General features: G+C 42.5%; 1 protein-coding gene across 1 annotated transcript in view; it reads right to left on the bottom strand.

Annotated features, from left to right (window-relative positions):
- lrp12 (low density lipoprotein receptor-related protein 12) overlaps positions 1–25,006 on the bottom strand; it is an 83,271-nt gene that overhangs the window by 47,835 nt on the left and 10,430 nt on the right. Inside the window, exon 2 of the mRNA XM_063054915.1 lies at positions 13,521–13,583. Within this exon, the coding sequence (XP_062910985.1) occupies positions 13,521–13,583 (63 nt within the window). The remainder of the gene's footprint in view (positions 1–13,520; positions 13,584–25,006) is intronic.

The following is a 25,006-nucleotide window of genomic DNA, read 5'->3' as shown; positions in this document are numbered from 1 at the left end:
CACAGCAACAAAACAAGGTGGTGATCCTGCATCAGCAAGATCTCTCCCAAGCAGAAATTTCACAGCAGACAAGGGTTTCAAGATATGCTGTTCAAGCTCTTCTGAAGAAGCACAAATAAATGGGCAAAGCTAAAGACCAGAAATGCCACAGAAACAGAGTGCAGCAGACGGGAGGTACATCAAACTGACATCCTTTTGAAATCAGAAGGAGCCCAGCTGTCAGCTCTGCACTCTGATTTCACAAAAATCACTGGAACCTACAACACCCCTATACAGTCTAGAGAATCTTGTCAGAAGTATTCTTCATGGATGAGTTGATGTCAAAAAGCCACTCCTCTGAAGTGGAAGCAAAGCCAAGAGACTCACCTAGCACAAAAACACAACAAATGGGGAACTGACCAATGGCAGCACGTGCTCTGGACTGACAAGTCAAAATTTGAAAATTTTGGCTCAAACAGGAGGCAGTTTATCCATAGAAAAGCGCTGGACAACGCTACGACAATGTGTCTGTGGTCAACAGAAGCATGACAGAGGTTCCCTACAGCAGTGGTCTCCAACCACTGGGCCGCAAAGCATGTGCTACCGGGCCACGAGGAAACGATATGATTTGGCAATATGAAATGATATGAGCCAGCTGCACCTTTCCTCATTCCCTGTCACACACTGTTGAACTTGAACCCCCCCCCCCCCCCATCGGCCAGCATGAAAGAATATTGTCAATATTAAACCGGTCCGCGGTGCAAAAAAGGTTGGGGACCCCTGCCCTACAGGTTTGGAGCTGGAGTTCTGTAAATGGAGTTGGTGATTTGGTCATAATTAATGGAATCCTCAATGCTGAGAAATAGAAGCAGATTCTCATCTATCACACAGTACTATCAGGGAGACATCTGATCAGTCCCAACTTAATTCTGCAGCAGGACAAGGATCAGAAACACACAGTCAAAATCAGAAAGAACCATCTTCAGTGGAAAAAAAGAACATGGGGTTCTGCAACAGATGGTGTGGCCTCCACAGAGTCCTGATCTCAACATCAATGAGGCTGTCTAGGATTACCTGGAGAGACAGAAGCAAGCAAGACAGCAAAGTCTGCAAAAGAACTGTGGCAAGTTCCCCAAGGTGCTTGGAACAACCTACCAGCTGATTTTCTTATAAAACTGCGTGACAGTGTACCTAAGATAACTGATGCAGGGTTAAAAGCAAACGATGGGCACTTCAAACACCAATTTGATTTTTTTTTTAGTGTTTTTATAGTAATTTTTGAATTTAGAAATTGTATTATTTTTAAAAGTATCTTCACTTTACAGAATTTTCTTTTACATGCCTGAATTTTGCACAGTACTTACGAAAAAAATAAACTATAAATTACAATAATATATACCTAGTGGACGCTTTATTAGGTTTATTTCTGCACTTGTTTGTTAATGCAAATATCTAATCATCCATTCATGTGGCAACAACTCAATACATGAAAGCATGCAGATATGATTAAGAAGCCAGAAATCAGAATGGGGAAGGAATATCTTCAAGTGATTTTGACTGTAGAATGATTGTTGGTACCAGATATGGTTTGTCTGAATATCTCAGAAACTGCTGATCTACAATTTTCACATAGTCTCTAGAGTTTACAAAGGATGGCACAAAAAGAAAAATCTAGTGAGCCACAGTTTTAAGAGTGAAAACGCCTTGTTAATGAGAGGGATTAGAGGAGAATGGCGAGACCAGTTCACATTGACAGGAACATGACAGCAACTCAAAGAATTTTTTTGACTTGATTGACACAGTCCCAAAGTCAAGAAACAATTATCTACTTCCTTGCAGCTGTTGTTTGATTTGATAGAGCAAAAAAAAGGACCATCTATATGTTACACTCCCGAACAAGAATGAACATGTTTAATTCTTAATAGATACCAGAGCTGAGCTAATGTGCATAAACAAAACTAGTGCACAAAATGCAAAGTACCACCACCCAATATTTGCAGATGTGCACATGGTGCTGGATGACAGAAAATTACTCTAACCAAAACCAGACCAGTTGAAGTGCAGCTTGGTCTTCATCTATGAATAATACTATCCTGAGTGGGAGACATCTTTCAACCTTTCCTTGGAATGGACGGATGTCTTGAGTTAATGAAAGGTAAAGTTGTCTGGAACCTCATGTGGTTGGTCAAAGCTGTACTAACAACTCATCCAATTGATCAAAACAGAAAAATGACTGGGGCCTGCTGGAAATGGATCCAGTCAAGTTTATTGGAAAGGTGACACCATGTGCCAAACAGCATCCTCTTAGCAAAATATTATAGAAGGTACTGTACCTGTTGTCAACTAGCTGGAGAAATAAAGGATTCTTGTCAAAACTCAAAGTCAAACAATCTGTTTCGGCCTGTTAAGATTGCAAATGACACATGGAGACTGATAGTGGATTACAGGGCTGCCAATCAATGTACTGACAAGTTAGCCACTCCAATGGATGATCCAGCAATCATTTTCAATGCAATGAAACCATCACACAGGTTGTTCACAGTTATTGGCATGGTCAATGGGTTCTGGACTGTACCCTGAATATCATGGTTGCCTTTTACAGTTAATGGATAGTAATACCAGTGGTTGAGGCTGCCACAAGGATTTCACAATAGCCCAAATGTCTACCACCTGCCTCTGACAACATCTGACAAAATTACCAACCACTGATTCAACTTTCATACAATATATGAATAATGTCCTTATTGCAGTGACAATGTAGACAAAAATGAACACAAGGTACTCTTCTTACCTGATTATTTATCCTTCAAAGGCCACATAGCAAGCTTGGACAAGACACAATTGCAGCAAGAATAAGGGATTTACTTGAGACAAAGAATTGCCCCAAGTAAGTGGGGAATCACCAAGGATCATACGAAGGCTATCAAAACCATCCGCACCAGTCCAGCAACTTCAACTTTTCCGATTTGTGCAACTACAACTATATATACTGTATTGAAAATGCTCAACTACTTAGTCTGTTAAAGGACAGCAAGTCCCGTGACTCTTACTGAGAACTGGAACTGTTTAAACTCCGAAGACAACAGAAGGATCAGGCAAACCAGTCACCCTCCATGTCAATGAGAAACATGGCTACATGACAGCAGTCTTCACTTAGGAACAAGGAAACCAACAGCTTCCCCTTGGCTATTATTCTGCCCGATGGACAATGTAGCACAATGACAGTGTTCACATTTGCAACCAAGGCAATTAACTTATCTGCCAGTCGTGGCTGTTTACAGTGTTATGCTAGATCAAGGCGTGTATGTCCAACGCCCGATGCCCTGAGTCTACTTTACTGACAATGAATAGAACCAAGTAATGGTTGCCCAATGGTCCATCGTTCTTGAGGCACCTAATATCGACATCGAAAAAGCAAATCTCGTGAGTACAGCTACAGTGTTGCCATTGGACACAAGAAGTCCATAAATGTGCAAAGATAATATGTTATGAAGATGCAAAGAAATGCCCCTGCCAAAACCAGATCAAATTCAAAGACAACTTCTCAATGCCTGAAGGCGTAGTTAGAATGGCTGGAAAGGCTATTGCCTCAGAAACTGACGTGCTGACATCAGTAAGTATGGCTCCTGGTGCTTTTGCACAACAGACAGAACTATAAGTCCTGATGGAAACCTGTAAAATGGCAAAGGAAAAAAAAAAAAATCAGCTAACATCAATGCAGACTCCTGATATGCTTTTGGTGTTGTTCATGATTTTAACAATTCATGGAGCAAAGGGGATTTCTTAAGGCTGCAGAAACCTGAATCAAGAATGACCAGTTGGTACAAGAATTAATGGGCGTTATACAATTACTGCCAGAAGTGGCTGTAATGAAATATAAATGTCATTTCAAATTTAAAGCCATGGAAATCAGACAAGGTAGCACAGGAGGGGGTGGGGAGGATGCATGGGGAGAATAGTGAATCCAACAACTAAAATTGTGAGAGCAAATTTGAACAATTCCAAATGGATGTACAGGATATTCAAGAAATGGAAGCCTGATCCTCTAACAAAGAAGTGGTTCTGAGTGGAGAGCAGTGGGAACTTAAACATTAACAGAGCATGGAGATACAGTATTTGTCAAAGACTGGTGGCCCCAAGCACATTACTTCCCAGATACACATTATAGTGGAAAAGATGGCTGGTAGATTTTCCTAGTTGTGGTGGAATCCTAAGTTATGTCACAAACTCAATGTAATGATGTGCGTGGCAAGCCAGAAAATAAACCTGCGAGCAGCGGAATGCTACAATTGAGTGCTCCAGTCCCAGTTGGGCATTTTTTTGCACTTACAAGTGAATTACATCATCTTACTGAATTGCCAAGGATACTCAAATATACTGGTTATAGTGGACAAGGTCTTAAGGTGGGTGGGGGTTGTTCTGGCAAGGAAAGCCACTACTACATGTACAGAAAATCTCTGATCTAGGACTACCTTCCAGGATGGAGGTTGATGTGTCACATTGACTCTGATTAAAGGACACATTTCACGGAAGTGTATGTCACAAGGTATGCTGACTAATATACACTGAATGATCCTTCCACTGTCCACATCATCAGGAAAGGTGAAACAAATAGATGGTACTACCAAACAATCATCATCACAAGGAGGATGCAACATGGCCTATGGCCTCCCCATGATCTTATGCAGCACAGCAACTCCAAACAAAAAGACTAGATTAAGCCCATTTAAGGTGATGTCAGAATGACATATGCATGTTATTAGCTGGAGCTATTGATCTCAGAGAACCTGATATACACATAATGACAGACAGCTTAGTTGATTATTGTATAAAACTAACCCAAGCTGTTTGTCTGCTTCACAACAGGTTTCTGCCCTCTAGAGCAATGCAGCAGGAGGATATACTTTAATTCCTGTTGAGAGGGTCCTGATCAAGAAACCACAAAAAGCCATCAGCTGCTCAGTGGGATGGACTCTACCAGGTGCTGTTAATTACTAATTCAGCAGTAAAAGTTATAGGAAAGAGTAAGTGGATGTACACTAGCCACTGCTATTGAGCTAAGGGGGTATCAGGAGATGAGGATGGAGGCAACAAGCACAGAGATTAATGTGCTAGTAACCTCTGATTCAGTGCCTATATAAGTGGGCTACAGCAATTAAATCACTAACCACCCAGAAGACATCGAACAGTCACTAACAACTTGACATGATGAATCTCATTCTGATGTAGTCTGCAGTCAACTCACAATATGCCAATTGAAATCACCTATAATATGCTCTTAAGAGTATCATCTGAGTTTGCAAATGCTGTCAATGTCTTTGGCAGTTGAGTATGCCAATACATACCACATAGCTCACCAATGTTAGGCCAGGGACTGGGATATCTTGGATTGAGTCCTCAGCATTCTTAAGTGGGAGGGTGAGCAGTCAGAGGTCATGGTTCATGTAATGGCATGGGTAGGATGAGTGACAAGGTTCCGCAAAGAGAGTTCAGGGAGTTAGGTGCTAAGCAAAAGGTTAGAACATCCAGGGATCTGATCTCAGGATGGCTACCCATGCCACATGCCAGTGAGGCCAGAAATAGGAAAATTATACAGTTATGGCTAAGGAGTTGGTTTAGGTGTGAGAGCACAAGATTTTTAGATACTTTATACTTTATTGTCACCAATCTAGAACATACAATCATCACAACGATATTTGATTCTGCGCTCCCGGCTCCCTGATTTACAAATCGATAATAAATATTAAAAATTTAAATTATAAATCATAAATAGAAAATAGAAAAATGGAAAGTAAGGTAGTGCAAAAAAACCAAGAGGCAGGTCTGGATATTTGGAGGGTACGGCCCAGATTCGGGTCAGGATCCGTTCAGCAGTCTTATCACAGTTGGAAAGACGCTGTTCCCAAATCTGGCTGTACGAGTCTTCAAGCTCCTGAGCCTTCTCCCGGAGGGAAGAGAGATGAAAAGTGTGTTGGCTGGGTGGGTTGTGTCCTTGATTATCCTGGCAGCACCGCTCCGACAGCGTGCTGTGTAAAGTGAGTCCAAGGACGGAAGATTGGTTTGTGTGATGTGCTGCACCGTGTTCACGATCTTCTGCAGCTTCTTTCGGTCTTGGACAGGACAACTTCCATACCAGGTTGTGATGCACCCTAGAAGAATGCTTTGTACGGTGCATCTATAAAAATTAGTGAGGGTTTTAGGGGACAGGCCAAATTTCTTTAGTTTTCTCAGGAAGTAAAGGTGCTGGTGGGCCTTCTTGGCAGTGAAATCTACTTGGTTGGACCAAGTCAGGTCATTTGTGATACTGACCCCGAGGAACTTAAAGCTTTTGACCTGTTCCACTTGCGCACCACCGACGTAAATTGGGTCATGCGGTCCGCTACTCCTTCTGAAGTCAACAACCAATTCCTTCGTCTTGCTGACGTTGAGGGATAGGTTATTGTCTTCACACCATGCCACCAGGTTCTTAACTTCCTCTCTGTATTCAAACTCATCATTACCTGAGATACGGCTTACAATTGTTGTGTCATCAGCAAACTTATATACTGAGTTTGATGGAAACTTGGCTACACAATCATGAATGTACAGTGAGTACAGCAAGGGGCTGAGTACACAGCCTTATGGGGCACCGGTGCTCAGAGTGATTGCAGAGGAGAGCTTGTCCCCTATTTTTACAGCCTGGGTCCTGTCTGTGAGGAAGTTGAAGATCCAGCTGCAGATCTGAGTGCTAAGGCCCAGGTTCCGGAGCTTAGGAATCATTTGGAATGATGGTATTAAAGGCAGAGCTGTAGTCAATGAAAAGGAGCCTTACGTATGCATCTTTATTCTCCAGCTGTTCTAAGGAGGAATGTAGGGCCAGAGAGATCATTGGGCTCTCTTCCACAGGGAAGGTGGAACCTGTACAGAAGAGACAATTTGCACCTGAACTGGAAGTGGACTAATATCCTAACAGGAAGGTTTGCTAGTGCTGCACAGTGGGGTTTAAACTAGAGTTGCAGGGGATGGGAACCAGAGTGCCAGAACAGATAGTAGAGAGGTTGTGGAGACGGATGTTCCTAGGACCTCAGATAAAGTCAGGAATCAAAAGGTTGAGGTATGGTGCGACTAATGTCCTGTGCTGTGTATATTTCAATGCAAGAAATATCATAGGAAAGGTAGATGAGCTCAGGACATGGATCAACACCTGAAATTATGATATTGTACCAATTAGTGAGGCTTAGTTGCAGGAGGGGCAGGACTGGCAGCTCAATATTCCAGGATCCCATTGTTTTAGATGCAAGAGAATGGAAGGGATTAAAGGAAGAAACCTGGTGTTATGGCAGTGCTCAGTCAGGCCAGACGGGGAGCTCATCTAGTAAGGCATTATGGGTGGCATTGAGAAAGAAGAAAGGTATGACCACATTAATGGGGTTACATTACAGACCACCAATAGTGCAAGCGATTTAGAGGAACAAATATGTAAAGAGATCACACACTGTTGCGAGGAACACAAAGTTGCTATAGTAGGTGATTTTAAACTTCCCACATATTGACTGGAACCCCCATACTCTGAAAGGACTAAATGGGATTGAGCTTGTCAAATGTGTTCAGAAAAGTTTCCTTAATCAGTATGTAGAAGTCCCAACAAGAGAGAGTGCGATACTTGATCTGCTATTAGGGAATGAAACAGGGCAGGTGACAGAAGTTTGGGTGGGTGAACACTTTGCATCTAGTGATCATAATGCATTAGTTGCAAAGTAAATATACAAAAATATAGGGCTGGTCCACAGGTTTTCATTCTAAATTGGAGAAAGGCCAATTTTGACGGTATCATAAAGGATCTGGCCAGCGTGGAATGGGACAGGCTGTTTTTTGGCAATGGTGTACTTAGTAAGTAGGAGGCCTTCAAAATTGAGTACAAAGCTTGTATTTGCCTGTCAGAATAAAGGGTAAAGATAACAAGTGTAGGGAACCTTGGTTTTCAAGACAACACTCACAACATGCTGGAGGAACTCAGCAGGTCGGGCAGCATCAGTGGAAACAAACAGTCAATGTTTCCGGCTGAGACCCTTCGTCAGGACTGAAGTGGGAGGGGGCAGGGGCCCTATAGAGCGGGTGGGGGGAGGGTGGGAAGGAGAAGGCTGGTAAGTGCCCTTTCCAGGGCCCCTGCCCCCTCCCTCTTCAGTCCTGACGAAGGGTCTCAGCCGGAAACATTGACTGTTTGTTTCCACTGATGCTGCCCGACCTGCTGAGTTCCTCCAGCATGTTGTGAGTGTTGTCTTGAAAACCAAGGTTCCCTACACTTGTTATCTTTACCCTTTATTCTGACAGGCAAATACAAGCTTTGTACTCAATTTTGAAGGCCTCCTACTTACTAAGTACACCATTGCCAAAAAACAGGTTCATTTCTACTGATGCTGCCCGACCTGCTGAGTTCCTCCAGCCGTGCGCATTGCTTTGACCCCAGCATCTGCAGAGTATTTTGTGTTTACGTGGTTTTCAAGAGATATTGAGGCCCTGCTTAAGAAAGAAAAAGGAGGTGCATTACAGGTATAGGCAGGTAGGAACAAATGAAGTGCTTATGGAGTATAAGAAATGCAAGAGAACACTCAAGAAAGAAATCAGGGGGGATAAAAGAATGCATTAGGGTTGCCTTAGTAGGCAAGGTGGTGGAGAATCCCAAGGGATTCTACAGATACACGTTAAGAGCAAAAGGACTGCAAGACAAAATTTATCCTCTGGAAGATCAGAATGGTAATCCATGCGTGGAGCCAAAAGATCTTAAATGCATTTTTTGCATCTATATTTACTTAGGAGACAGACTGAGTCTATACAAGTAAAGCAAAACGGCTTCAAATTCATGGACTCTATACATATTACAGGTGTTTGCAGTCTTGAGGCAAATTAGAGTGGGTAAATTCCCAGGGCAACACAAGGTGTTCCCTCTTCCCAAAACCACGTCTGCTTATTCCCTTCATGGATACTGCCTGACTTGCTGAGTTCCTCCAGCATTGTGTGTATAGTCAAGATACACCAATCTGATAGATGGGATTTCTCTAACTGTATCAGATCAGCCCTTAGGAGCTGGGGTTATTTAACACTACAAGTTAGAATATTTCCTCCAGTTTGCCTTATTGTATTTTACATCTTAATTACTTGTATAAGGACCATAATCAAATGAGCTGTCCAAACTCATGCAAGTTTGAACTCATAAGGACAATTCACCCAATTATCACATGACAGTACAAGAACCCTTATGTTTTTATAACTCACAGTTGATTAAATTCTATATTCAATGCTGATATCACAAGTTTTACTGCCTCTAAATTTTCAAGTGTCATGATTCAAATTGTTGTATTCAGAATCAAAGTGGGGAGGCGAGGCTGCTGGATTTAGGTCTAAATTGCTGTTAAATTGTTATTGTTGTAGTTTGGTTGCAGGTTTTATTATAAAACTTGTCTGTAAATTTTCAGTAATCTGTAGTATAGTTGATTCTGTATGCGGTTTCTTTGTCTGTGAGCCTGAGATACCATGGCAGCATAAATCAAGACTGTTCTTGTTCGTAGACCATTCTTATCATCACCTTTCTATCTGGTTTGAACTACTTTACAGTACAAAGAGGGAAAACACAGCCCGCAGCTTTTTGTTGTTGCATTCCCTCTCCCTCTATACTAGTCTTTTCTCTCCGCTGTTTTGTTACTTAGCTGGCTAGAACAGGCTGACTATCTGACCTGCACTATAATGAACAACTTTATTAATTAATTTATTTACTTACTGGGATACAGCATGGAATAGGCTCTTCCTGCCCTTCGAGCCACGCTGCCCAGCGATCCCCCATTTAATCCTTGCCTAATCACAGAACAATTTACAATGACCAATTAACCTACCAATTAAACTTCCACATCTTTGGACTGTGGGATGAAACCTGTGTGGTCATGGGGAGAACGTACAAACTCCTTGAAGGCAGCAGCAGGAAATGTACCCAGGTCGCCCGTACTATAAAGCGTCGTGCTAACTCTATGCTACTGTGCTGCCCCAAATGAAATTATTGTAACCATAACATTTGCCCTTCATTCTTGACTTTTGAAGAACTTTCTGGACAATCACCAGATTCAACAAGGAGAAGATTGAAGGAATAGTACAAACATTTCTTTTTCCATACATTCATCCCTCTCCTTCTGGGCTCTAGTGAGTCTTAAGCAGGCAAGGTGCAAACTGAGCTACAGACCCATATAGAGCAGGACTGCAAGATATCCTGGAAGCAATTCCAGGTCAAATTATATGAGCGATACCAGTTTATAATATTATGTCTTCTGTATTCATGTGGCTAATAGTAGACAGATTCCCAAATTAAATCTGATGTATTTACTTTCAAATTTTAATTATGCAAGTTCTCACAAAAAAATTTCATTCTCAAATGCTTTTTTAAACCAAACAGTGCTGGATGATCCTATCATGAAGGCGACAAGAGACTTTCAGGGATTAAAGTTTTACAATTACTGCTACAGTAAAAAGCATATTGTGGAACTGGCATTCAACTTTTAATTATTGTGTCAATAAATGTAATGTAATGTAAATTAGATTAAAAGAAAGAGTAAGTTCACCGAGTGGCGCACGTGCAGTTAAGCTCTGATAATCTGGCACCCTTGGAATTTTATTACTGATACTCTCTCAGATTTTCAGTCTGCTGGGTATTCAATATCAGATAGCCAAAAATATTTATTTCACTTGTTAAAAGTTACATTGTAGTCAAGTAAATTTTCACGTGAGATACACAGGAGCAGGAAATTTACAAGCATTCCAGATCCCAGGCTATGACTGCACACATCCGCCCCCCCTCATAATCCTGATGCCGAACATTATGGATTTCCAATTGCTAGACTGCCAGAGTTTTACTGTACTGTGAATTTCAAGTTGTACTATTTAGTTACTTTAATATACAGAACTGACAAGGCATCATACTGAAAATCCTTCTTAGTTATCCTCCCACGCATTGGGGGAAAAGTTGTATGTCCAGTTAAGCATATTTGAATGAATTTACTAACACAAAATGCCTCAATGTCACAACAATCAAACAAATAGCAGCTCTACAATATGAATCTATTTTAGGTTTCTCCTTGTATGCATTAATTTCAACAATGCATGTAGGGCAGCGGTCCCCAACCACCGGGCCACAGAGCATGTGCTACCGGGCCGCGAGGAAACGATATGATTTGGCGATATGAGTCAGCTGCACCTTTCCTCATTCCCTGTCACGCCCACTGTTGAGCTTGAACACACGTGAGTTCATTACCCGCGCATATCCATGTCCACGCGGGAAGGAAATCAACTCCTCCAGCTTGCAAATGACGGCGGGCTTAAAAGTATGTTTGACATAACATCTCTGCCGACATTCTGGATCAAAGTCAAGGCTGAATATCCTGAGATAGCCACGAAAGCACTGAAAACGTTTCTTCCATTTCCAACATATCTCTGCAATGAATGCAATGAAAATTAAATTGCAGAATAGACTGGACATAAGGAACCCCCTTCGAGTATCGCTGTCTCCCATCACCCCTCGATAGGACCATGTTGTTGCAGGGAAACAAGCCCAGGTCTTCCACTGATGCAGCGATATTGGTGTGTTGCAATGATTTTATATGTTCATACAGGGAAAATATGTGCTGTGTGTTTAATATCCAAACGTTACTTAAATACTATGATGCTATTGACAGACTTATATAACCATATAACAATTACAGCACGAAAACAGGCGATCTCGCCCCTTCTAGTCCATGCCGAACGCAACTCTCACCTAGTCCCACCGACCTGCACTCAGCCCATAACCCTCCATTCCTTTCCTGTCCACATACCTATCCAATTTTTCTTTAAATGATAATATCGAACCTGCCTCTACCACTTCTACTGGAATTTAATTCAACACTTACTTCAAGTTCTCCTGATAATTGACTTATCACTATATTCATGCGAGGAAAATATGCGCTGTGTGTTTAATATTAAATTCGTTAGATAAACCGTTTTAGAAACTAAATTGAGTGTATTAGCTACTTAATCACCTGTATTCCGGTCGTGATTAACACTCCGCCCCGCCCCCCCCCAACAGAATCGCCAAAAACGATTCATAGGGAGGTACATGCGCAAGTCACGCATGTGCGCTGGTGCCCGCGCAAGGCTTCATGGTCATTGTAGTCTCAATCTGGATAAACAACGTATTTGACTGCTACTTTTCTCCGTTGGCAACCCTACCCCTCCCTCCCACCCCGGGTCGGCCAGTCCGCAAGAATATTGTCAATATTAAACCGGTCCGCAACGCAGAAAAGGTTGGGGACCCCTGATGTAGGGTATTTAAACAAATGAACTTGTAGAGACCAAACACGAGGAAATCTGCGGATGCTGGAAATTCAAGCAACACACACAAAGGATGCTGGTGAACGCAGCAGGCCAGGCAGCATCTATAGGAAGAAGTACAGTCGAGGTTTCAGGCTGAGACTCTTCATCAGGACTAACTGAAAGAAGAGATAGTAAGAGATTTGAAAGTGGGAGGGGGAGGGGGAGGGGGAAGGCTACAATAAGTTCTAGAAGATGGGGTTGATAGCACTTGATGTTCACTTTCATTCAGGAGGGGGAGGGGGAATCTCCCAGTGGCCACACGTTTTAATTCCACGTCCCATTCCCATTCTGATATGTCTATCCACGGCCTCCTATACTGCCAAGATGAAGCCACACTCAGGTTGGAGGAACAACACCTTATATTCCGTCTGGGTAGCCTCCAACCTGATGGCATGAACATTGGCTTCTCTAACTTCCATTAATGCCCCACCTCCCCTTCGTACCCCATCCCTTATTTATTAATTTCCCCCCCTTTTTTTCTCTCTCTCTCTTTTTTCTCCCTCTGTCCCTCTCACTATGGTGGGCTCCCCTCACCCTTTCTTTCTCTCTAGGCCTCCCATCCCATGATCCTCTCCCTTCTCCAGCCTTGTATCTGTTTTGCCAATCAACTTTCCAGCTCTAAGCTCTATCCCTCCCCCTCCTGTCTTCTCCTATCATTTCGGATCTCCCACTTTCAAATCTCTTACTATCTCTTCTTTCAGTTAGTCCTGACGAAGGGTCTCGGCCCAAAATGTTGACTGTACCTCTTCCTATAGATGCTGCCTGGCCTGCTGCGTTCCACCAGCATTTTTTGTGTGTGTTGTAAACGCAATGCATTTTCATTTTTGAACAGAACCAGGGGTTTGGAATATTACGCTAATTGACCACCATATTTGTATCAATTACACATTAATCAATTAAACTATTATAACAATTAAAATAAAATATATTACAATTACCTTTAATTCAATCCAATTCCAAAAATAATATCCAAATACAACGTTCTACATTAACTCAATTTTCTTTCACCTCTTATTTGGTTTTCATTATACCCAATATAAAGATGTTACTTTGAAATAGGTCTGAATAATGTCCTTCAACCACAAGAGCAAATTAGAAAACCATCGTACCAAATTACACCTTTTCCCCACCACCCAAGTAAAATCATCTTATTAGAATGAATGCAAACATACCAGTGGAGATATCGGAAACTTGCGTATTTGCCAAACCATGCTTTTCTCCCAGAACAGTGCTTCCTAAAATGAAATAAAATATTTAATAAATTTAAGCTCAAACTGTGACATGTAGATTTTGTTTGCTTTTAGTGAAAGAAATAAATTTTCCACAGTTCAAAAAGAAATGTCCATTTAATTTGCTGATGAATCACAATCCAAGAGAGAATAGTATTTCCCAGATAAATTGAAATGAAATATTTTGCAAAGAATGAGGAATAGCAAAAGTCTCTTAACTACATTTAACACAGGGAAGAACCACTGTGATTCTTACTAGTTAAGATACCATCCACATTTATTTTTATTGAATTCATGAACTGCACAAATGCTGTTTTGAGTTTAACAAAATACTGCACGGAAAGGAAGAAACATAAAAGGGCAATTGGTTGAAATAACCTCGTTTTGACAGAACTGGTAACTCCCGATAAAAGTAACATAACACAAAAGTAATAATATTTAAAGAAAAGCATCAAGAAATTTCAAAAGATCTATTCACTCAAACTAACAAAAGGTACAATACACACCAGAAATGAAAACATCATATAAGATGCAATAAGAATTTTTGCCTCAAGCAAAATGCAAACAAAAATAGAACTGCAGCTGTATTATAATCTCATTATCATAACGACTGAGAAGGTCACTGCAAAGACAATAGCAATGTTTGGAACACACTCCCATCTGGAACATGAACTCATTGAACAAACTACTGAATACTTGTTTTTGGGATATATAGTTTGCAAGTGTTACAAAGTAGACACACAAGACTAAGGAAAACCAGTAACTGAGGCACTGCACATGTACAGGAAATAAATCTTAAAGTGTATCCATCACAAGCATCACCTTATATCCACGTTGGGTATTAGGTAGTGTATAGGAGTGTTATGGGGTGTCCAGGGAGGGATAGCACCTCTGGTAAATTAGCTCGTCATGTCTATTCCAAGGTTGCTCACTCACCTTTGGTCCCACTCATCTCTCACCTATGACTCCAAGTAGCTGTTTGCACGCAACAGCGGCCACAACACTGCTTCAACAGATGGGCTAAACCAGGTGAGGGTAGTCAGGGACCTCATACCTGGTGAGATAGGGACATGCCTGTCCAAGCACGCAAAGTCAGCTCCAGCAGACTGGGTGGATGAGATGTACAGTGAGATCCAATAGCCAGAAAGGCAGGTTTCACAATGCTTCGTCGCGAGCAAAGAGTATGACAAGGCAGAGAAATCATAGTCATCCATTGCAACCAAGGGGACCTAGTTGTGACAACTACTCATACCACTGGACCTAGACTTCTGAGGTAAACACAAAATAATCTGCAGATGCTGGGGTCAAAGCAGCACTCACAACACGCTGGAGGAACTCAGCAGGTCGGGCAGCATCAGTGGAAAAGATCGGTCGACGTTTTGGGCCGGAACCCTTCGTCCTGACAGCATGTTGTGACTTCTGAGGTAGAGAGAGTGGAACTGCCCCAGCTTTTCCACTTTAAAAACACTCCTATACAGTTTCCTGTCATTGTTGGATACAACAATCAATCATTAATCTCATGAGTGACACAGAATGCAAGCATCACTAAGGCATTATTTTATTTAAAAAGTGATAATCGTCTACTCATGCATTTGCTTAAAAGAAGAAAGTGCCCTCATCCTTTCCCTCTAAAAAAAGGATTTCAAGCAGACCATGTATATTTCAGAAACTGCTCATATGCTGAATTCCCATGCAGATTTGCTGATTTATAATTCCCAAAAGACAAGTCAATGTAATATCATAAATTTGATGTACTCCATATCAACTGCTTTTAGCAACAGTGCAACTTTCAACTGAGTATATCCATGTGTAGAGCTAGAATCGTCTTTCCTTATCGGAGGATAGAAGGCAAATAACTGATGTAATTCTATCAATATCGTTATGAACTGCATGTTATCTACTGCCAGTCCATCTGGATTTTACCATACTGAGGAAAGTACTCACTCAGAAAAATTTAAATAAAATTGCTCTACATTTAGAAAAATTACAAAGCATGATCTAGACTAATAATGTTAAAAGTTTGTTTAATGTTGCTTCGATTGTTCAATAGCTTCAGATAAAAATTTAGATTTCCTGCATTTACAAAAGCCGGGATTCAGCCATGTGTTGAATCGAGTTGGCAGACATGGACGATTATGAAGCAAACCAAAAATAAACTTACTGGACTTACACTACCCCTACTTGATTGGTGGGGGTGTGGGGGGGGTGATATGGTGGGGCTAAAGGACGTCCAGCTGTCTAATAACTCCAGCAATCCAGGTTCAAGTGCTATCAATGTGGTTTGCTCTGGCTTCCCCACATTTGAAAGATGCGCTTGTAGTTTAACTGTAAATAACCCATCATGTAGCTGACCAGGAGTTGAATCCACCAGGGCAGGTATGGGCAAGCAAATAAATTAGGAGTAATAAGTGGGAATAAAGGGATTGATCTGAAAGCCAATATAGACTCATAAAGGCCAAAGGTTCTCTGACTATACAAAAAGAAAGAAAATTACAGTACACATACATGTCCATAGTGTTCCAAATGACAGATGCACTGGAAATGCTGGGAAATCCACCTCTGCAATCCTACACCAGTCAAACTGGTTGAGGGATGGGCAGGAGTGGCAAATCAATCTTCAATTACCAATGCTTCCTGTGCGACAGAGGTGGAGGCAAGAGAGGTCGAGGAAACGCAAAATCGATGAGTGAACATCACAGCAGTACTTGGAGAGGATATTCCAAGGGGAAACATAGAAAGGGATAAGTATAGAACTTAGAATTAAAGGGGTGATCACTCTGTTGGGATTATACTACAGACTGCCTCCCCTCCCAATTGTCAGAAGAAATCAGAGGAGCTAATATGTAAGGAAATTGCAACAAGCTGCAAGATTATAATGGTAGGTGACTGGGACTGGCATTGTACTAGGAGTTAGACGAGGCAGGAAAGTTTTCTTAAGCAATATGTAGGTGGCCCTATTACAGACGGGACTACCCTTTACCTCCTCTTAGGAAATGAGGCTGGGCAAGTGGCTGATGTGTCAGTGCAGGAGCACTTTGAGACCAGCAACCATAGTTATTAGCTTAATACTATTTATAGGAAAGATGGAAATGATCTGCTAGGTGAAGTCCTAAATTGGGAGGCTAATTTTCATGACATTTGAAAGGAATTTCCGAATGTTGATTGGGAGAGGCTATTAGCTTGTAAAGAGATGTCTGGCAAGTGGCAGGATTTAAAAAGTGAGGTAAGAAAAATTCAAAGTATATTTATTATCAAAGTACATATAAGTTTACATATACAGCATGGAGATTCATTTTCTTGCAGGCATTTTCAAGAAACAAACAATATAATTTAACAAAAAACTATACATAAACAAAGACTGACAAATACGAATGTGCAAAAAACAAACTGCAAATAAAACTATCACTGAGAACATGAAAGAGTCCTTGAAAATGAATCTGTAGATCATAGAATAGGTTCAGAGCAGTCACGAATGAAGGTATCCGCATTAGTTCAGGAGCCAGATGTTTGTAGAATAACTGTTCCCAAACCTGCTGGGTGTGGGACCTAAAGATTCTGTACCTCCTACCCAATGGTAGTAGCGAGAATAGGGCATGGCCTTTGACAATGGATGCAACATGTTCCTGTTACAGTTAAGGGCAAGGCTGGTAATATTAGGGAACCCTGGCTGACAAGAGATATTGAGGTTCTAGTCAGGAAAAAGGAAGCAAACTGTATGTCATCTAAGGCAAATCTCTGGAGGAAGCATGAAGGATGTAGAAGTACACGTAAAGTGGAAATCAGAATCTTAAAAAGAGGACACAAGATAAACATAAAAGTGAATCGAAAAAGATGATACTTCTTATCTGCATTTAACATGGAGAAGGACATGGAGACTAGTTAGTTCGGAGAAAAGAAGCGATATCCTGAGGCAACATGCAATCGGAGAGAGCAGAAGCCTGAGAAAACATAGTTCATTCAAGTTCGCTGATCGAGTGGAAAAGGTAGTTACTCACAGCAAACCTGGAGCTTTGAGCAGCGGTCAATCAGCATTTGGGATTGATTAGCAAGAACAAATTAAAGGAAGGCAGGGGAAGGCGAAGCAGCCATTGTTGTAGTGGTCAGAGTTAAGAGTGGAGAGTTTGAGGCTTTAGCTCTTCGAGACTTCAGTCAGGGAAAGCAGACAAAAGCTGTAGGTAGATTCCCCCAACCCCCACCCCTTTACATTTGCTCAGTTAGAACAGTAGAGATGCCAAGCAGGAAAGTGAAATGCTCCTCTTGCAGAATGTGACAAGTCCAGGAGACCTCCAGTATCCCCGGCGACAACAACTGCAAGTTTCTAACACTCCACGTTAAGGAGTTAGAGATGGAACTGGATGAACTCGGGATCATTTGGGAGGCTAAGGTTGTAATAGGACATATAGAGAGATAGGATTTTAAAATTTATTCATTTACAGGATGTGGGCATCGCCAGCTAAGCCAGCATTTATTGTCCATCCTTCGTTGCCCTTGAGATGGTGGTGATGAGCTGCCTTCTTGAACCGTTGCAGTCCCTGAGGTGTAGATACACTCAGTGTTCTTAGGGAGGGAATTCCATGATCTTGACCCAGCGACAATGAAGGAGCAGCGACATGGTCCCAAGTCAGGATGGTAAGTGACTTGGAGGGGGATTTCCAAGTGGTGGTGTTCCCAGGTAGCTGCTGTTCTTGTCCTTCTAGATGGTAGTGGTCGTGGGTCTGGAAGGTGGTTTGATGTATTGTTGCAGTGCATCGTGTAGATAGCACATACTGCTGCAACTGTTCATCGACGGTGAAGGGATTGGATGCTTGTAGAAGGGAATACAATCAAGTGGGCTGCCTTGTACTGGATGGCGTCAAGCTTCTTGAGTGTTGATGGAGCTGTACTCATCCAGGTGAGTGGTGAGTATTCCATTACACTCTGACCTGAGCCTTGTAGATGGTGGACAGGATTTGGGGAGTCAGGAGGTGAGTTAAATGCCGCAGGATTTCTAGCTTTTGACCAGCTCTGGTAACCACGGTGTTTATATGGCTAGACCAGTTCAGTTTCCTGTCAATGGTAACCCCCAGGATGTTAATAGTAGGGGATTCAGTGATGGTGATGCCACTGACTGTCAAGAGACGATGGTTAGAGCCTCTCTTGTTGGAGATGGTCATTGCCTGGCACTTGAGTGGCTCGAATGTTACTTGCCACTTGTCAGCCCAAGCCTGGATATTGTCCCAGTCCTGCTGCATTTGGGTACGAACTGCTTCACTATCTGAGGAGTTACGAATGGTGCAGAACATTTACACCCAAGGTGCACGACACAGGAAACTAGGTGACAGTCATGAAGGGGAAAGGGGTTAAGCAGTCTGTATAGAGTGCCCATGTAGCAATCCCCCTCAACAACAGGCATATTACTTTAGATACTGCAGGCGGGGGGGATGACCTAGCAGAGAAAAGTCAGGTCTCTGGCACTGAGTCTGAGTCTGCAATTCAGAAGCAAGGGGAGAGAACAGGCGAACTGTGGTGTTAGGGGATTCATTAGTAGGGGAACAGAAAGGAAGTTTTGTGGACAAGAACCCCAGATAGTATGTTGCCTCCTGGGTACCAGCATCCCGGACATCTCAGATCTTTCTGCAAAGGGAGTTTGGTGCTAACTTAAAGGGCAGGACATCCAAAGTTATGATCTCAGCATTGTGCTACATGTGGCTAAAGTGATCAGGGGGTATGGAGGGAAGGCTGGTACAGGGTTCTGAGTTGGATGATCAGCCATGATCATACTGAATGGCGGTGCAGGCTCAAAGGGCCGAATGGCCTACTCCTGCACCTATTTTCTATGTTTCTACATACAAGCGAGGCCAGAATTAGGAAGATTACACAGTTTAACACATGGCTAAGGAGTTGGTGTAGTAGGAGGGAGAACACAAGATACTTTGATCACTGGGCTCTCTTCCAGGGAAGGTTGGACCTGTACAAAAGAGACAGTTTGCACCTGAACTGGAAAGGGACTAATATCCTAACAGGAAGGTTTGCTGGTGCTGAATGATGGGCTTAATCTTGAGTTGCAGGGGGATAGGAACCAGAGTGCCAGAACAGTTAGTGGAGAGGTTGAGGAGACAGATGTTCCTAAGACCTCAGACAAAGTCAGAAATTAAAGGGTTGAGCAGGGGCAACTAGTGCCCTGAGCTGCGTATATTTCAATGCAAGAAGTATCGTAGGAAAGGCAGATGAGCTCAGGGCATGGATCAACACATGGAATTATAATATTGGAGCCATTAGTGAGACTTAGCTGTAGGAGGGACAGCACTGGCAGCTCAATATTCCATGGTTCCGTTATTTTAGATGAGACAGAGCTGTAGGGATAAAAGGAGGAGGGGTGGCATAACGAGGCAGGGAAATTGTCATGGCAGTGACTGTCAGGACAGACTGGAGAACATCTAGCGAGGCATTATGGGTGGTACTGAGAAATAAGAAAGGTATGGCCACATTAATGGGGCTATATTACAGACCACACAACAGTCTGAGGGATTTCAAGGAACAAATTTGTAAAGAGATGGTAGACTGTTGCAAGAAACAACAGGCTATTACAGTAGGTGATTTTGACTTTCCACATATTGACTGGGTCTCCTATACTGTACAAGGACGAGATGGGATAGAGTTTGTCAAATGTGTTCAGGAAAGTTTCCTTAATCAGTACGTAGAAATCCCAATGACAGTGTGTGTGATACTTGATCTGCTATTAACGAATGAGACAGGGCAGGTGACAGAAGTTTGTGTAGGTGAATACTTTGCATATAGTGATTACAATGCCAGTACAGTCGGCTCTCTTTATCCGCGAGGGTCTGGTTCTGGGACCCCTTGCAGATACCAAAAAACTCGGATGCTCAAGTTCGTTATTCAACCTGGCTCAATGCGGTGGACCTTAGGACCCAGCGAAATCCAGGACCTCATTTAACTTGTCTCAGTGCGGTGGACATTAGGACCCAGCGGCAGAGCTCTGAATCTGCAGTGTTTCTGTTCACTAAAATAATCACGATCACGAATGGAAAATAACGTGGAAATAATAAAGCGGTCAGAAAGAGGTGAAACGCCATCGGTCATTGGAAAAGCGTTAGGCTACAGTCGGTCAACGATCGGAACAATTTTAAAGGATAAAGTGAGAAAGGCCTTGCCCTGATGAAAGCTACAACTATTACTAAGCAACGCAGTGGTTCATTTATTCGGTTTTGGGTTTTTGATCCTCCACATCAACCCAGCATAGATGGACAGCGCACTCGGGAGCGGTCTGTCACTGGGCCCAGCTCTGAAACATACGTTTCTTAAGTGTTTTATATGCATAGAAAGGTAAAATATATACTATATACTAAGACAAACGTTTGACTAACTGACGCTAAATAACATAGAATAGTACAGCACATTACAGGCCCTTCGGCCCACAATGTTGTGCCGACCCTCAAACCCTGCCTCCATACAACCCCCCACCTTAAATTCCTCCATTTACCTGTCTAGTAGTCTCTTAAACTTCACGAGTGTATCTGCCTCCACCACTGACTCAGGCAGTGCATTCCATGCACCAACCACTCTCCGAGTAAAAATCCTTCCTCTAATATCCCCCTTGAACTTCCCACCCCTTACCTTAAAGCCATGTCCGGACGTACCTGTTATACCGGATGTACCTGTTCCGACTTACTTAGTAAGAGAACTTCCGGTTTTCTTTCGATCCCAATCCAGGTTTAACCTATGCATATCCTCCTGTATACTTCAAATTGTCTCTAGATTACTTGTAATACCTAATACAATGTAAATACTACATAAAATAGTTGTTTTACTGCATTGTTTAGGGAATAATGAAAAGAAAAAAAAGTCTGTACATGCTCGAACAACAAATGCTGGAAGAGCACTTCCGGGTTTTCTCGATTCGCACTTAATTGAATTCCCGCATGCGGAACTCGCGGATAAGGAGGGTCGACTGTCGTTTCAAAGGAAATATACAAAAAGTTAAGTCTGGTCCACAATTTGAAACTCAAAATTGGAGAAGACCAATTTTGATGGTATCAGAAAGGATGAGGCAAATGTGGATTGGGACAAGTTGTTTTTTGGCAAAGGTGTACAGGTGTCCCCTGCTTTTCGAACGTTCACTTTACGAAACCTCACTGTTACGAAAGACCTACATTAGTACCATGTTTTCGCTTTCAGAATGTGTTTTCACTGTTACGAAGAAAGGCAGCGCGCGATAAAAAAAATCAGCGCATGCCCCGAGCAGCCACTCTCCCCCGGATTCGGAACAGCATTGCTTAAACACGAGCCTGTGAGCAGCTGTTTGCAAGATGAGTTCTAAAGTGTCAAAAAAGCCTGAAAGAGCTCGTAAGGGTGTTACACTTAGCGTAAAACTAGACATAATTAAGCGTTTCAATCGTGGTGAACGAAGCAAGGACAAAGTGAGTTTGGCTTGTGGAAGCTGACGAAGATGATGTTGAAGAGGTTTTGGCATCCCATGACCAAGAACTAATAGATGAAGAGCTGATGCACTTGGAAGAGGAAAGGATAACAATCGAAACCAAATGCAGTAGCGAAAGTGAAGTCGTCCAGGAACTGAACGTGAAGCAACTGCATGAGATTTTCGCTGCAATGATAAGGTACGACTTTAATTTTGAAAGGTTACGTAGGTTTAGGGGATATTTGCAGGATGTTTTGAGTCTTACAAAGAACTGTGTGATAGAAAAATGCGCGAGGATCAGCAGTCAAGCAAGCCTTCCACATCAGCCACAGCAGACGACAAACCTCGACCTTTGACATCGAGGCAGGCAGTAATAGGAGAAGATGAGCTGCCCGCCCTGACCGACGATGAGATGACACCCCCATGTCCCACCACCCCAACACCCGGGCCCCGGACAGATACTATACCAATTTGCGGAGAATGCAGCAGTAGCCAGGAGGCACACAGTACATCTTTAAGAATAAAGCCAAAATAAACATGCTAATTAATTAGGTGCCGCCAAGCACGTAATTGTCGGCTCAGATCAGTGCTGATGCAATCGGCAATCATCTCTGATCTGCGCCAACATTTACGTGCCGGGCAGCACCTAATTAATTAGCATGTTTAGTTCAGCTTTTTTCTTAAAGATGTGCTGAGTGCCTCCTGACTACTGCTGGACCCCTGCATGCTTCGCGGCAATGTATCAGTCGGCGGCCTGGAGGGTGGGGGCCACTGCACCACCCCAACCTGCAACGACTCAGTCTAACACACTATCATCAGTATGCTCGATGTCTTCCCAATTCCAGTAAGTGATACACTGTACATACATTATTTCAACTTTATATAGGCTGTGTATTTTTACGTGTTATTTGGTAGATTTGGCAGCTTCATAGTTTATAGGTTACTACAGAGCGCGTTTATGCCAACAGTATTTGCGTGAGATTTTCACTACGGAGATCTGTGCAGGCAATCGTTGTAGAGAAGTATTTCTACTTTATATAGGCTGTGTATTTATCATATAATTCCTGCTTTTACTATATGTTACTGTTATTTTAGGTTTTATGTGTTATTTGGCATGATTTGGTAGGTTATTTTTGGGTCTGCGAACGCTCACAAGATTTTCCCATATAAATAAATGGTAATTGCTTCTTTGCTTTCGAAACATAGAAAATAGGTGCAGGAGTAGGCCATTCGGCCCTTCAAGCCTGCACCACCATTCAATATGATCATGGCTGATCATCCAACTCAGAACCCTGTACCAGCCTTCCCTCCATACCCCCTGATCCCTTTAGCCACAAGGGCCATATTTAACTCCCTCTTAAATATAGCCAATGAACTGGTTTCAACTGTTTCCTGTGGCAGAGAATTCCACAGATTCACCACTCTCTGTGTGAAGAAGTTTTTCCTAATCTCAGAACTAAAAGGCTTCCCTTTTATTCTCAAACTGTTACCCCTCGTTCTGCACTTCCCCAACATCGGGAACAATCTTCCTGCATCTAGTCTGTCCACTCCCTTTAGGATTTTATACGGTTCAATAAGATCTCCCCTCAATCTTCTAAATTCCAACAAGTATAAGCCTAGTCGATCCAGTCTTTCATCATGTGAAAGTCCTGCCATCCCAGGAATCAATCTGGTGAACCTTCTTTGTACTCCCTCTATGGCAAGGATGTCTTTCCTCAGATAAGGGGACCAAAACTGCACACAATACTCCAGGTGTGGTCTCACCAAGGCCTTGTACAACTGCAGTAGTACCTCCCTGCTCCTGTACTCGAATCCTCTTGCTGTGAATGTCAGCATACCATTCGCCTTTTTCACCGCCTGCTGTACCTGCATGCCCACTTTCGATGACTGGTGTATAATGACACCCAGGTCTCGTTGCACCTCCCCTTTTCCTAATCAGCCACCATTCAGATAATAATCTGTTTTCCTGTTTTTGCCACCAAAGTGAATAACCTCACATTTATCCACATTAAATTGCATCTGCCATGAATTTGCCCACTCACCTAACCTATCCAAGTCACCCTGCATCCTCTTAGCATCCTCCTCACAGCTAACACTGCCGCCCAGCTTCGTGTCATCCGCAAACTTGGAGATGCTGCATTTAATTCCCTCATCTAAGTCATTAATATATATTGTAAACAACTGGGGTCCCAGCACTGAGCCTTGCAGTACCCCACTAGTCACTGCCTGCCATTCTGAAAAGGTCCCGTTTATTCCCACTCTTTGCTTCCTGTCTGCCAACAAATTCTCTCTCCACATCAATACCTTACCCCCAATACCGTGTGCTTTAAGTTTGCACACTAATCTCCTGTGTGGGACCTTGTCAAAAGCCTTTTGAAAACCCAAATATACCACATCCACTGGTTCTCCCCTATCCACTCTTCTGGTTACATCCTCAAAAAATTCTATGAGATTCATCAGACATGAATTTCCTTTCACAAATCCATGCTGACTTTGTCCGATGATTTCATCACTTTCCAAATGTGCTGCTATCACATCTTTGATAACTGACTCTAGCATTTTCTCCACCACCGATGTTAGGTTAGCGGGTCTATAATTCCCCGGTTTCTCTCTCCCTCCTTTTTTAAAAAGTGGAGTTACATTAGCCACCTAGTCCAGAACTAGTCCAGAATCTAAAGAGTTTTGAAAAATTATCACTAATGCATCCACTATTTCTTGGGCTACTTCCTTAAGCACTCTGGGATGCAGACCATCTGGCCCTGGGGATTTATCTGCCTTTAATCCCTTCAATTTACCTAACACCACTTCCCTACTAACATGTATTTCCCTCAGTTCCTCCATCTCACTGGACCCTCTGTCCCCTACTATTTCCGGAAGATTATTTATGTCCTCCTTAATGAAGACAGAACCAAAGCAGTTATTCAATTGGTCTGCCATGTCCTTGTTCCCCATAATCAATTCACCTGTTTCTGTCTATAGGGGACCTACATTTGTCTTAACCAATCTTTTTCTT

Source organism: Mobula hypostoma, chromosome 1, assembly GCF_963921235.1.
Source record: "Mobula hypostoma chromosome 1, sMobHyp1.1, whole genome shotgun sequence".
NCBI classification, from domain to species: domain Eukaryota; kingdom Metazoa; phylum Chordata; class Chondrichthyes; order Myliobatiformes; family Myliobatidae; genus Mobula; species Mobula hypostoma.
This window is presented reverse-complemented; position numbering and strand designations above follow the sequence as displayed.